Here is a 15954-nt window from a genome sequence, read left to right on the forward strand (position 1 = left end):
TCAGCTTGGTGGCTTAAACATTATTTTATGACTTTGGTCATTAAAATTCTGAAAATTGTAAAAAAAAAATAAAAATTTATAAAACGATCCAAATTTACGTTCATCTTATTTTCCATCATTTGTTGATTCCAAAAACATATTAATATGTTATATTCGGATTAAAAACAAGCTCTGAAAATTAAATATATAAAAATTATTATCAAAATTAAATTGTCCAAATCAATTTAAAAACACTTTCATCTTATTCCTTGTCGGTTCCTGATTCCAAAAACATATAGATATATGTTTGGATTAAAAACACGCTCAGAAAGGTGTTTTTTTTTTATTTTTATTTTTTTTTATTCTCTTTTGGTGAATTTTTTTTTTTTTACATACAATGATACATATAATTCTGTACATTACAGGACATCACTTAACCAAAAGGACAGATCCATATAACCGAAAAACACTTGAACAATTACAACATACATGGGGTGGGAGGATGGGTGGGGGGGGGGGGGGATGTTCAGAGCTTGGTGGTCGCAGTATCAGAAGGTTTTGAAAAAAACCCACAAAAAAAAAAAATATATATATATATATATATATATAAAAGGGTTACATCAAAACATGCATATACAGGCGCCAATCCTTGTAAAATTTATCTACTGTATTATTTACAACTGCGTTATACTTTTCACAAATAAATCTTTGCTTCAAATTTCTACTAAACGTCTGAAAATGAGGGGTCTTTTTGTTCATTTTGGAAATATATACATGGTGTTTGGCACAGATTACTAACACATCAAAAGCTTTATCGGTGACAACATTGTTCGCAACTCCAAGAAGAACCAGTTCTTTAGACAGTTTTAAATTGTCACAATGGGTGCAGTTCGCCTTTAGCCAATTTACAAATTCTATCCAAAAAGTCTGCACTTTATCACACTCCCAAAACATATGTAAAAGGGTTTCTTCATTTCTACCACAAAATGTACACAATGACGTATCCACAATTTTTCGCAAAAATAGAAACCGTTCTGTGGGCAAAATTCTGTACAATAGTCGGTACTGGAACCATCTCAGACAAGTGTCTTTTGTTGTTTTAAAAACATGTTGAAAAATAGCCTTCTTATCTAACAAACAGTCTAAGGATTCAGACCATTTTTGGATACATTTTGGGACCGTAACATGTTCATTCAGCTTTTTGTAAATAAGTTGTGTCTTACCTTTACAAATACATTTCCACACAATGGGCTCTGTCATAATAAAATGTTTATCAAATTCTAAGCCGATTTTTCTCTGATATTTCTTAACAGCCTGGATTACACCTTGATACAATACTATAACGCCCTGTCTCTGAGTCACTGACATTTCTCCTTTCTCAAATCCACAATTTATAGACCGTAACATAAACTTTCCTAAGTCGGAATAGAAAAACTTGAAGAATTCCGCAGTGTACCCATCTGATCCTGGGCTTTTGTCGTTGTTTAATTTTTTAACAGCTTTGAGTAGCTCACATTGAGTAAGTCTACCTTCTAATTGTTTACTCTCATCGTCTGTTAATACAGGATGAGCAAGGTTTTCATCAATCTCTTGATTTACCAGTTCGGCTTCTCTTGAAGTATATAACTCCTCGTAAAAAGTCTGTGCTTCTTTAACAATCAAGGCATTATCATGAATAACTTCACCATCTTCTTTCTGCAAAAAACACATGGACTTCTGGACAAACTGTCTTTTCTCCAAATTACAAAAATATTTTGTATTTTTTTCCCCTTCTCCAATCCACTTAGCACGGGATCTAATTATCATACCATCCACTTTTTTCTGTCTTATTTGACTTAACTCCTGTCGTGTTTGCTCTAAAAGTTGTATATTATACTCTGTCAAATTGCTTTCCAAAGTGTATATTTGAGAAAGAAGATCTTTTTCTTTTCTGTTATTTTCCTTTTTTTTATATGAGGAATATGAAATGCATTTACCTCTTATTTCCATCAATAACATCTCAAAAAACAACTGATCATCAATCAATAACTGTAAATCATCATCGTCAATCACATCAATATTATCCACATTATAAACAGGTAAAGCATATTGTATCTTTACATCAACAATAACCTTCTTCACTATATTTACAAATTCCATATCTGTCAACAGTGAATTATTAAACTTCCAAAAGGGTCTATCACGTTTAACAACATCAGTTCTAAAACTTACACCAACAATTGAGTGATCAGAATAATAACCTGGTGTAATATCAGCTTTCACAATCTCAAAACCTAACTGCTCTGACACAAGAAAATAATCAAGTCTGCTTCGCTGCGAACTATGGAACCGCCTCCATGTATACTGTCTCACATTAGCATGTAAGGATCTATATATGTCAATGAGATCATACTGCTCCATAAAATCGACAACTTTTCTCCTACTATTGACTTTATAAGATTTGGCCGGGTAGTTTGTATCAACATTGGGGTTTATAACAACATTCCAATCTCCTCCGATAATAATTAACTCATTATCCATCTGCACAATTGTCTCAAACAGTTTATCAAAAAAGGCAGGACAATCAGCATTACTTGGGCCATAAACATTTGCAAGGGTCAGACGTTTTTTCAAAAATTCAATATCAATCAAAACATACCTTCCATCATCATCTTTGACAATATTATGAATCTTATAATCAAAATTATTTTTAAACAATACAGCAACACCTCTACTTGCAGAATCATTACCAGCAACAATACATTCATAGCCCCACTGTGACCTAATCAAATTTTCTTGGTGGCTTTTCCAGTGAGTTTCTTGTAGTAAGAAAACATTTCCATTCTGCTGTCTTAAAAAATCAAACACATCTTTCTTTTTCTTGAAGTCTCCAAGTCCATTTACATTAAAGGAACAAATTTTTAACTCTTCATGGACTACCATTGTGATCAAACACAAAAACCATTATACTTTTTCATCCAAATAACTATATTGATCAAGCGCAAGAAGTGTATTGTAGGCCTTCCTTTTGAAAGAAGGGGGCATGTGGTACAGCAAAAACAGGGTCTCACAAGCAAACAGGGAGGAAACATGGCAAAAGCATCAACTTGGGTGTCACAGTGTAGCTCCTGTAGGCATGCATTGTACAAAAAGAAGTCCTGACCACATTCAACACAAATACACGCATTACTTGAGTGGAGCATCAAGTAAAAACATCCGCATGGCTCGTATTGTGCTATCAACACTAACAGTGACTTCAACCAAATACATGCATGAAAGCAGCCATTTCTCACAACTCGAGCAGAAAAGCACAGCAACAGGTCGAGGTGGTAAAAGCGACAACACCAGGACCAGGAGTTTAAAAAAATTGTAAACATTGGGAGACAGCACACAAAAAACAGTAGTGACATACAACCAAACTCTGGACGATACGTCAGCGAACAAACAGAACCATTAATATTCGACACAGGCATGAGAATTATAGAACCATACATCCAGCATAGTGATGATAATAGACACAGCATAGAAACGCGACCACCAGCTCAACACACTAACAGGGGCACGAAGGGGGGGCAAACAACACAACACGAATGACACGAATACCAAGCAACAGAAAGAACAAGCACAAACGGAACAAAAGTTACAACATAAACTGAAAACAAAACACATACTATTCTTGTGGGTCTTTCGCTTGGAACCACGTGTCCAGGTAGGTCCAATTTGCCCGAGTTCCAGTGACACAACAAAGTTTGTCAGTGCTCCGACAGTCCGCCGGCTAATACAGTACACATTCCCAGCTGGGTTGAGCACGGGCAGCTGATTGGCTTAGGAAGGTCATGTGAATTAGTTCATTTGCATACGACACGCATGGCTCTAGCATCTGTCGTCTGCTACTTACGGTGTTGGTGTACACTTTGGCCAATCTGGGTGGTGGAGGAGATCGGTGCTGTCTTGGGATCGAAGGGTCCGAGAAGCCTAAGGTCAGCTGTCTTGTCGATTCGATGAATCTTGTGGTCTGGCCCCTTCGCGAAGATTCTGCCTTCGGATGTCCACGCGCGTTCTACCCCAACCGTCTCAACTGCTTGTCGGTACAATATGTAGTTTCCTTTCGTCAGATCCTCGACAATGACTGTTTTTGGCCTGGCGTCTTTGAGTTTACGCCGGTTCTTGATGACGTCTTGTTTGGTTTTACGGGAAAGAAATTTGACTATGATGGGCCTGTTGTTCCCTGCTTTTCGAACACCAACACGGTGTGCCGCTTCGATGTGCTCAGATTTGATATGGGTTAACCCCAGTTTGTCATGTAAGATTTTCAGCACTTTCGCCTCACTCTCGTCAGCTGTTTCATGAGAGTCTGTTGGTTCATCAATGAACAGCAGCTTAATGTTATTTCTGCGGGAGTATTGCTCGTTATGATTTGAGTTCTGGTAAGCAAGTTTGCCGAAGTAAACGGCTTCATCCAGCTGTCGCTGTGTTTCGAGTTGTTTGGTTCGACATTCCTCAAGTTCCTCACTGAGTTTGTTGTTTTCCTGTTGTAGATCGAAGACGTCACCCTTGAGTCCTTCTACTGTCTCGCCCAATGCATCCAGTTTTTTATTAAGGTTTTCCCTCATGTCTAAGAGCACTTTCATGATTTCTTTGTTAGAACAGTCCTCCTCTTCGTCACTCATCCCCTCAGTAACCGGGTCAGTGTCACTGGCAGTGACACCGCTGTCTTTCCCACTTTCTTTACCGGCGGTCACAGATTCGCTGGGTTTACCGAAATGAGATAAGAGTGAATTTTTACCCGTTGCTTTCACTTGTTTGGCTTTCTTATTAGGCTTAGGCTTGTCAGAGGCACACTTACTGTCAGCTTCGAGTTCAAGGCTGGTGTCAGGGTTTCGTCGCTTGACTGAGGAAGAGCGCGACCGGTCAGCCATGACGCAAAAGTGCACTGTCACTCACTGTCACCATTGCGTTCACAGAAAATCGCAGAAATAATACCTTTTTTCACAGATTCTTCTTACATCCTGGTAACACGGCGGTAGAGGGACACGAGCCTTACATTGACATGCTGTACTTGTACCTTTAACCGCACAAAGAAAGGGTTTGTGCACAAAAGTCAGCGGAGCACAAATAAGGCTGCCTGCTCGCGCCGGAAGCGGAAGACCATCCCACGCTCAGAAAGTTAAAACAAAGAGAGGTAAAGAAAAGCGTGCTATCCTTCTTAGCGCAACTACTACCCCGCTCTTCTTGTCAATTTCACTGCCTTTGCCATGAGCGGTGGACTGACGATGCTACGAGTATACGGTCTTGCTGAAAAATGGCATTGCGTTCAGTTTCATTCTGTGAGTTCGACAGCTACTTGACTAAATATTGTATTTTCGCCTTACGCGACTTGTTCTTTCTTTTTTTGCTTGAGTGTGAGACGATTGTTCGGTTGTTTGTGTATCTCTTCGCTTATTTCAAATGGTGTGCAAGAAGAAAAACAAGTCGCGTAAGGCAAAAATACAACATTTAGTCAAGTAGCTGTCGAACTCACAGAATGAAACTGAACGCAATGCTATTTTTCAGCAAGACCGTATACTCGTAGCATCGTCAGTCCACCGCTCATGGCAAAGGCAGTGAAATTGACAAGAAGAGCGGGGTAGTAGTTGCGCTAAGAAGGATAGCACGCTTTTCTGTACCTGTCTTTGTTTTAACTTTCTGAGCGTGTTTTTAATCCAAACATATCATATATATATGTTTTTGGAATCAGGAACCGACAAGGAATAAGATGAAAGTGTTTTTAAATTGATTTGGACAATTTAATTTTGATAATAATTTTTATATATTTAATTTTCAGAGCTTGTTTTTAATCCAAATATAACATATTTATATGTTTTTGGAATCAGAAAATGATGGAGAATAAGATGAACGTAAATTTGGATCGTTTTATAAATTTTTATTTTTTTTTACAATTTTCCGATTTTTAATGACCAAAGTCATTAATTAATGTTTAAGCCACCAAGCTGAAATGCAATACCGAAGTCCGGGCTTCGTCGAAGATTACTTGACCAAAATTTTAACCAATTTGGTTGAAAAATGAGGGCGTGACAGTGCTGCCTCAACTTTCACGAAAAGCCGGATATGACGTCATCAAAGACATTTATCAAAAAAATGAAAAAAACATTCGGGGATTTCATACCCAGGAACTCTCATGTCAAATTTCATAAAGATCGGTCCAGTAGTTTAGTCTGAATCGCTCTACACACACACACAGACACACACACACACACACACGCACGCACATACACCACGACCCTCGTTTCGATTCCCCCTCGATGTTAAAATATTTAGTCAAAACTTGATTAAATATAAAAACGAAACACGAGGGGGGGGGGGGGGTGTAAACGAGAAAGCTGGACCTGCACTGATTCATAAGATAATATGTGACTGCAGGGTCGGAGAAATCTGCGCTACTCCTGACGAAGACAGTAACGAAGAAACACAGCATTCGAGAGCATCCGTAACAGCACAGTCCGGAGCAAGCAACGGATACGAAAACCTTGCCTTTACGAACGATCCCAAGTCGTACAAGGGTAACGGTGTCGCCGTGACAGACAAGAACGTCAGCCTGAATATTGGCGGCAACTCTGGCTATGTAGCTGCTGACATACTGTGTAAGTTATTTAAAGACATCTGACACCGATTTACCACACAAAAAAAAGATTTCACTCATCTTATGCCTGTGGTATTTTCAGAGTGTGTTAATGAAACACGTGTGACAAAATTAGAGAAATCAGCCCGGTAGATATTTCTACACTTTTTGTTACACTTGTTTTAAAGATGTCCATGTTATATAGTGCTATATGTTTTATGTAAAATCAATGTCTTGTTTGTATTATTGTTATGTACCACCCCTGAATTTCTCTATGAGATAATAAAATATTCTTATTCTTATTCTTATTCTTTATCACACTCTAAAAATATCACAGACGAAATATTGGCAAAATATTAGCGAAGTGTTTATTTGGGGTCAATCACTGTCGTATGTTTTTAATGTAGAGTTCATAAATGGCTACATTTTATGGTATGTATTGTTTCTACGTGAATCCAAAAGCAAAGAGACTGCCAAAGTTCCGAAATTCTGAATGAAAAAACAAGAAAGGTAGGTTGTTGGAACGTTTGAAATGGACAAAACAATACGTTACAGTCACAAATATATCGACCCAACGGTCTTTACAGTGCACAGACAAACAATTAGTAACAAGAACTTAGCTTGATCCAATGTTTCGGCCGCTTGTTGGGAAAATCCCAAGTGAATCAAATATCGATATATGAAGGTCGATATATTTGTGACAGTAACGTATTGTTTTGTCAATAACAAACGTTCCAACAACCTAACTTTCTTGTTTTTGGATTTTGTTTCTACGTGGTTACACAGCTTTCATAAACATTCCCATTGAAAAATTGATAGAAAACATAATAATTTGTCATTTTTGTTATCACTTGTTATTATAATTCATCAAATGTTGAATGGGGACTGGCTAGACAGAATGATACTCAACTGACCAAATTCGTACATATTCTCTCTCTCTCTCTCTCTCTCTCTCTCTCTCTCTCTCTCTCTCTCTCTCTCTCTCTCTCTCTCTCTCTCATTATTTACACCAAGGGGACATCGTTATGAAAGATCACCTGTTCTCTTCTCTGATGTTCCTGAAGTACAACGCAAACACATCAGAACTTCAACCAGCAATCACCACAAACGGTTCCCTGATAAAAACCGCTGAACTGTTTTCAGCTCACGGCCATCACTCACCACAAACCGTTCCCTGATAGAAACCGCTATACTGTTTACTGCTCAGAACCATGACTTACCACAAAACGTTCCCTGGTAGAAACCGCTATACTGTTTACTGCTCAGAACCATCACCACAAAACGTTCCCTGGTAGAAACCGCTATACTGTTTACTGCTCAGAACCATCACCACAAAACGTTCCCTGGTAGAAACCGCTATACTGTTTACTGCTCAGAACCATCACCACAAAACGTTCCCTGGTAGAAACCGCTATGCTGTTTACTGCTCAGAACCATGACTTACCACAAAACGTTCCCTGGTAGAAACCGCTATACTGTTTACTGCTCAGAACCATCACCACAAAACGTTCCCTGGTAGAAACCGCTATACTGTTTACTGCTCAGAACCATCACCACAAAACGTTCCCTGGTAGAAACCGCTATACTGTTTACTGCTCAGAACCATCACCACAAAACGTTCCCTGGTAGAAACCGCTATGCTGTTTACTGCTCAGAACCATGACTTACCACAAAACGTTCCCTGGTAGAAACCGCTATACTGTTTACTGCTCAGAACCATCACCACAAAACGTTCCCTGGTAGAAACCGCTATGCTGTTTACTGCTCAGAACCACGACTTACCACAAAACGTTCCCTGGTAGAAACCGCTATGCTGTTTACTGCTCAGAACCATGACTTACCACAAAACGTTCCCTGGTAGAAACCGCTATACTGTTTACTGCTCAGAACCATCACCACAAAACGTTCCCTGATAGAAACCGCTATACTGTTTACTGCTCAGAACCATCACCACAAAACGTTCCCTGGTAGAAACCGCTATACTGTTTACTGCTCAGAACCATCACCACAAAACGTTCCCTGATAGAAACCGCTATACTGTTTACTGCTCAGAACCATCACCACAAAACGTTCCCTGGTAGAAACCGCTATACTGTTTACTGCTCAGAACCATCACCACAAAACGTTCCCTGGTAGAAACCGCTATACTGTTTACTGCGCAGAACCATCACCACAAAACGTTCCCTGGTAGAAACCGCTATGCTGTTTACTGCTCAGAACCATCACCACAAAACGTTCCCTGGTAGAAACCGCTATGCTGTTTACTGCTCAGAACCATCACCACAAAACGTTCCCTGGTAGAAACCGCTATGCTGTTTACTGCTCAGAACCATCACCACAAAACGTTCCCTGGTAGAAACCGCTATACTGTTTACTGCTCAGAACCATCACCACAAAACGTTCCCTGGTAGAAACCGCTATGCTGTTTACTGCTCAGAACCATGACTTACCACAAAACGTTCCCTGGGAGAAACCGCTATACTGTTTACTGCTCAGAACCATCACCACAAAACGTTCCCTGGTAGAAACCGCTATACTGTTTACTGCTCAGAACCATGACTTACCACAAAACGTTCCCTGGGAGAAACCGCTATAGTGTTTACTGCTCAGAACCATCACCACAAAACGTTCCCTGGTAGAAACCGCTATAGTGTTTACTGCTCAGAACCATCACCACAAAACGTTCCCTGGTAGAAACCGCTATATTGTTTTCTGCTCAGAACCATCACCACAAAACGTTCCCTGGTAGAAACCGCTATACTGTTTACTGCTCAGAACTATGACTTACCACAAAACGTTCTCTGATAGAAACCGCTTATATACTGTTTTCTGCCCACGACCACCACTTACCGCAAAACGTTCCCTTCTACCGATCCTCTTATCGTCCGCCAAATCAGATATATTGCTTTTAAAGAGCACGTGTACGTGTATAATCTGTATGTAGAGGATGAAAGTCGCTTGTTCATTTCAATGCTTGTTATTCTCTCCGGTACCAGGAGAAAGGTTCCATACAAATCTCGCTTACTCTATTACACATGTCGTATGCATAAAGAGCGATTACTTCCCTTTGATTATTGTGTATTATATTTGCTAGTTGTGGTCGCTCCATTTATTAGATTGATTGTATGCGGCATTGTTATATGTAATTTTCAGAATAAATTGTTCAAACCAAAACGTTCCCTGTTAGAAACCGCTGTAACTGTTTTCTGCTCACGCTCGATCCACGTCACAGCCTTTAACCACGGGTTCAACAAACTGACCGGGATGTCCCTGCAGCTGTCACGTTTCCGTGCCATGGTGACCAAGAAGATGCTGCACACCTGGCGCAATCGTCTCATCACGCTGCTGCAGATGATCTTACCTGTTGCCTGCGGCGTTGTTGCTCTGGTCGTCGATTCTGATTTTGTTACACCTGAAGAACAGAACCAACCGCTCAATTTCACACTCAGTCCGTTCGGAAGGACCTACGTTCCGTACTCCAATGGAACAAAGTAAGTATGATCCAAGAAACAAAAGGATTCTATTTCGTTCCGTCACTCCAATCGAACCACGTAAGTATGATCTTAGAAAGAAAAGGATTCTATGTGTTCGTATTGTTCCCAGTTACATGCTGTACAGCACTCAGAATTAGAATTTTCACGAAAGTAATCGATGACGATTGTGTGCATCTGCTTCGCAAACTTTCATTACTTCATAAATTTTGCCTGTGTCAATAATCATAACTAATTGTTCATAATAGTTTGTTCTATTTTAGTTGAACGTTAGGTGTGGTACTGTTTATCGTCTTCTGTACTCATTGCCTTCTGTCTCTTTCTGTCGTCTCTCCTTTTCCCGCCGTAGGTCACCTGTATGGATTGCCCCTGATGGAGGTGCTTCGTTGCTGCCCTACATGCCAACCGGCATAACGGGCAGTAAGAAGTTCTCTCCTTTTATTTGCTGACGAAGACCTAAGTGTCGAAACCGGTTCATATTCGTGTCCATTTCTAAATGTCCATGTTTCTGGTGATTATATTTTAATTGTTATTTTGTTATATTTGTTCACAAATTGATTCTTCTCACAGTCCTACGACAGCGAGTGCCGCGGCAGCCAGAGCCTACGCCTTGCAGATCGGAAAAACCCAAAGCTTGGAAGACGTCAACCTCGAGTCTGACTGGGCAAACATGAGCGAGTACCTTCTTTTGCGAGCCAAGGTGGGTAACTTGGTCATGTGAATATAGCAGTTAAAATGGGAATTTAGAGCCCTTTAGCTGAAAGGGTGATAGCCGCTAAAGCCACTTCAAATTGTTCACTCTTAATGAATTGTCCTCCAGAACCTCGGAACCAACAACTACAACAAGAAGGTCGTCATAGGCGCCCAGTTTGACTCGGACAACGCCTACAGCCTTCTGGCGCGCGCCTACTACAACGGTCAGCCGTTCCATGCTCTCCCCACCTCAGTGTCCTACCTGCTGGATGGTCTGGCCAGGCACTTTGCTGGACCTGATCATCGCATCTCTACCGGCCTTGACCTCTTTCCCAAGAACCAGGAATTGGAAGTCAGTGTCGAGAAAACGCAGGGTAATGGTGACAGCTTGAATGAAAAGGGGGGGGGGGGGTGAGGGGGGAGATTTAACGCGGCACTTGTAATACCCGGAGCCGGTATGCAAGAGTCGAGGTTAGAGACTGAAGTCCGTGATAAACTGTGCCTGCCATGCAGTTATTCCGAAATATTGCTATTCTGTTAGACACGAGGTGGAATTTAGGGGTTGTGATTAGATAGTCTCACACATCCCTGTTCTGATCATCGGTCCTTATTTCCACGGAAGTTGCTCAATATCCCCAGGGCTTGGAAACATGCATACGCGCATGCAGGAAAAAGAAAAACAGAATATTGGGTAGCGTCGTACTGTATGACAGCTCGCTTAATTTCTTCAGTGAGAAAGCAACCTGAATTTCCATGAGGGAGGGCAACATCGCAGAATCCTTATTCTTCTATATGATCGCGTTACTTTACACGGCGTTTCGGATCCGCTGCTAATATGAAGCTACTTTAAGGTTGTAGGTTTGACTCACACATCCTAACCTCACCATGAATTTTATTTGTAGCTGTTGTAGCTACCTTAGCTCTAAATGGTTTTTGTCAGATATGTCATCGGGATGATCTCTGCATGGCGTTTCTGATCCACTGCTAATACGGATCTACTTAAGGATATGACTCGCACATCTTAATCTCAACATGGCTCTTTTTCTTTAACTGTTGCAGCTGCCTTTACCCAGAAGGGCTTTGTCATGTCATTGAGATGATCGTGTCATGGCGTTTCTAGTCCGCTGCAATTACGAAGCTACTTTAGGGTTATAGGCGGACGCGCGCATCACAATCTCAACACGCCTGTTTGTCTTTATGTATTTCAGCTACCATAGTCCAGCAGGGTTTTGTCATCGGCATGATCGTGTCGTTCGGCATGGCCTTTCTGGTCAGCAGCTTCGTCTACCTGGTGGTCAAGGAACGGCAGGTGGGGGCCAAGCACCTGCAGGAGGTCAGCGGGGTGGGACCCATTGTCTTCTGGGGCGCCAACTTTGCCTGGGACTACTGCAACTACCTGGTGAGTGAATGGTCAGGGGTGGAGGAGAGGAGGGGGTGCACTGTGTGAACGTCAACTCCCTTCCACCTAAAAAAAAAAAAGCATAAAAGGAGAGATACAAGTTCTGATTCCGAGGCAATTTCTAAGGTCAGTATGCACCAGTTTGCTTATTCGGATAAAAAAAAATTTCGGAGGGTTGGGGCATGCCCTCGTATCCCCTAGCAGTCTCAGGAGCGCTTCGCCTCCTCGATTTACACTTTTAAGTTCTAAGTGCACCCCCCCCCCCCCCCCGACCCCCAACCCCCTGATGTCAATATGCCAAATTGATTCTGCAAATTACCCACCCTGGACTGTTTTAAAGATGTGGGTTTTGTCGCGTCGTTTATCGTGTCGCATTTGAACGTACGTTTTACACAGCCACCTAGGAGTTTAAACGTTGACCTCTCAATGAAAGTAGCAGATGAACTGTAGGAAATGTATTACGACGTGTGCCGGTTCTATGCCTTTTTCTGGTGATTGTGTACAGGTTCAATGCCTTTTTCTGGTGATTGTGTACAGGTTCAATGCCTTTTTCTGGTGATTGTGTGCAGGTTCAATGCCTTTTTCTGGTGATTGTGTACAGGTTCAATGCCTTTTTCTGGTGATTGTGTACAGGTTCAATGCCTTTTTCTGATGATTGTGTACAGGTTCAATGCCTTTTTCTGGTGATTGTGTGCACAAACCAAACTTTTTTCGCGTGAGTGTGTGCAGATTCCAAACCTTTTTCTGGTGATTGTGTGTGGATACCAAGTCTTTTTCTGGTGATTGTGTGCACATACCAAGCCTTTTTCGCGTGAGTGTGCAGATTCCAAGTCTTCTTCTGGTGATTGTGTGCCGATTCCAATCCTTTTTCTGGTGATTGTGTGTAGATTGCAAACCTTTTTCTGGTGATTGTGTGCAGATTCCAATCCTTTTTTCTGGTGATTGTGTGCATATACCCAGCCTTTTGCTGGTGATTGTGTGTAGATTCCAAGCCTTTCTCTCGTGCCTGTGTGCAGATTGCAAGCCTGTTTCTCGTGATTGTGTGTAGATTGCAAGCCTGTTTCTCGTGATTGTGTGCAGATTGCAAGCCTGTTTCTCGTGATTGTGTTCGCGGGTTTCAACCCGGAGGCGTACACGGGAGACAGTCGTCTGGGTATCGTGGTGCTGGTACTGATGCTGTACGGTTGGGCCGTGCTGCCCTTCATGTATCTCTTCTCCTTCCTCTTCTCGCAGGCCCCCACCGCCCTCGTCCTTACCATTATCTACAACGTTCTCAGCGGTTAGTACAAATCCAAAAACAGAATTAAAACATTACCTCTCCGGCATCTTGCATCTATCGACGATTTTCAGATAAGTTCATTATTAATAATTTGTACCATAAGTGTGTGTCTGTTGTTTACGTACAAGACGACTGTGTCGACGTACCTGTAAATGTAACGTTTTATTTTTTTAGTAATCTTCAGAAATGATTGAACTAGTACTTCACTTTAGTTCTCAGCAGTCACGTGACGTGATTATTGCACAGAACATTCACTTTAAACGTTTCAATAACCTACATTTCTTGTTTTTTGATTCAGCGATAAGTTGTCATAGTTTTCTTGTTGTGTACACTTTGAATAAATAATTTGAATGTTTTGTTTAAGGTTTTCCTAAATTGAACCCGAAAGTGACGTCGTGAAGATTTCAGTGTCAAAGCTTCATGCAGTACGATTCGTGAAGAAGGCTTCATGAAACGCTTACGCATAGACAAAATGAACAATTAGATTAAAATTACGCTTGAGTTTGCCATAACTCTGCTTTTTTGCAAACTTTTTTGCGACTTTCCTTGCTGCTAACTTTCCATTGGGAGGGAGCGACACGACTCTTCCAGCAATGGAATAATTCAGTAATTAAAATGCAAAAAGTAAGAGAAAAATCGGATGCCTGTATCAAAAAGCAAGAATTGTAGGTTATTGGAACGTTTAATTATTGACAAAACAAAACATTACATTTATCAGTACGTAAACCCATTGGTCTTTTAAATTTATAGACAGAAAGACAGACAAACACTTTTGATAAAAATAATGAGATGAAACTTGCCTCCACTGCGTCGACGTACTAAACTTGGCCAAAAAATTATTGCAACAACTTTCGCACGCTAACAAAAGCGGTAAAACGCAATCCATTTTAGTTCAACTATATATGCTGGAATAGGTAATTATGTCCACCGTTGAACGTTCATATCATTTGTCCGATCGGTGGTAATTTGTATAGGCATCCCGTTACAGCCTGTCAAACAAGGTCACCCCTAAAATCGACCTGACAAAAACCATAGCCCCGTGTTTTAAAATCTGCAAAAAATCAGAATGTGCACTTACCAAACACTTCTGACTACCGTTAGAAACGCCATTCAATTTCCAGTTCAAAGCATTTTGTTTGATGCACCTTACTTCTCTAGTCTTTGTGTATCCTTTTGACAAAACGGAGGCCGGAATCACTCAGTTGAATCGAACTCCGACCAAACACCACGTAATAACTAGGTTAATTTATGCACTCGCGTGAACAAGAAACTGTCGAGCTTCACAGATGTCGTCGTTAGGTAGTTTTGGGTTTGTTTTACTACCATAGGAGGATTTTTGAACTGTAAATGCACTCAGCTGCAACAAAAACGCAAAACGAAGGCTGTGAACTGCACTGTGCCTTTAATATCAGGCTTTATTGAAAGCTTAATCGCAGACAAAAAGAAACGTTCACAAAGATGTCTACTTTTGAGTTTGAATTTACGCTTGCTGGAATATTCAATTTACTCTGCTTTCTTGCACACTTTTGTTCAATTTCTGTTGCTGTTAGATTTCATTTGGAGGGAGCGACATGGATTTTCCAGCAATGGGATGGATAATCTAAGTAAAGAAAATGTTATTCTTCTGCGTTCCTCGGCTGAAACTCCCACGTACACTCTCGTTTTTCCACGAGTGGGTTTTCACGTACATGACCGTTTTTACACCATTTAGGCAGCCATACGCCGCTTTCGGGGGATGCATGTTTGGTATTTTCGTGTTTTTCTATAACCCACTCTGACATGGTTTACATGATCTTTTCCGTGCGCACTTGGTCTTTGGCTTGCGTGTACACACGAAGGGCGATAAGGCACTAGCATGTCTGCACATACGTTGACCTGGGAGGTCAGAAAAACGAAATGTTGTGAAAAAATAATGCCCGTGTTGCAGGCACCGTGACCACCATGGTTGTCACCTTCATGACGTCACAAAGGGACCTAAAAGACGTTGGTCATGACATCAGCTGGGTGTTCCTGGTGCTGTCCCCAAACCACTGTTTCGGCATCAGCTTGATGGACATGTACACCAACTACAATCGCTTGGATTTTTGCACCAAACGCGAGTATCTGGAGTCGTGTCATCGTACCCTCGGGCCTTGCTGCAAAGGAATAGGTGAAGGTTTCTTTCGCGTTTGTATGAATAGACTATTGTCGGAAATAACTCTGTCAGGATGGTATTGGTTGTGAAAGGGTGAGTAGTGAAACCAGTCAGTAGCGGGTGTGTGTGTCTCGTACACGTGCAGGGATGTCGTTAGGCGTCGGACATCGGACATAGACCGATTAAGAGGCTCAAATGTCCGATTCACATAGCCGCATGGCGGTCAGATGTCCTATTGTTTTGAGCTGAGCGCTGAGCTAAGAACTCAATTCCTTCGGACAGCGCGATATTCGTTAATGTTCCTTTCAAGATACACATTTTCAAAAAGCGACCAAACACTCTCGCGTACAGGACCACAGGTGCACTGAAGTTGTGCAGTGC

General features: G+C 41.3%; 2 protein-coding genes across 2 annotated transcripts in view; one reads left to right on the forward strand and one right to left on the reverse strand.

Moving 5' to 3' along the window:
* Positions 1–15954, reverse strand: part of LOC138963942 (uncharacterized) — a 180010-nt gene that overhangs the window by 133327 nt on the left and 30729 nt on the right. The gene's annotated exons all lie outside the window — the stretch shown is intronic.
* LOC138963656 (phospholipid-transporting ATPase ABCA3-like) overlaps positions 1–15954 on the forward strand; it is a 39450-nt gene that overhangs the window by 14590 nt on the left and 8906 nt on the right. The window contains 8 exon segments of the mRNA XM_070335503.1: positions 6379–6599; positions 9810–10068; positions 10639–10768; positions 10889–11135; positions 11970–12160; positions 13241–13439; positions 15367–15538; positions 15688–15706. Of these exon segments, the coding sequence (XP_070191604.1) occupies positions 6379–6599; positions 9810–10068; positions 10639–10768; positions 10889–11135; positions 11970–12160; positions 13241–13439; positions 15367–15538; positions 15688–15706 (1438 nt within the window).

This window comes from Littorina saxatilis, linkage group LG4, assembly GCF_037325665.1.
Source record: "Littorina saxatilis isolate snail1 linkage group LG4, US_GU_Lsax_2.0, whole genome shotgun sequence".
NCBI classification, from domain to species: Eukaryota; Metazoa; Mollusca; class Gastropoda; order Littorinimorpha; family Littorinidae; genus Littorina; species Littorina saxatilis.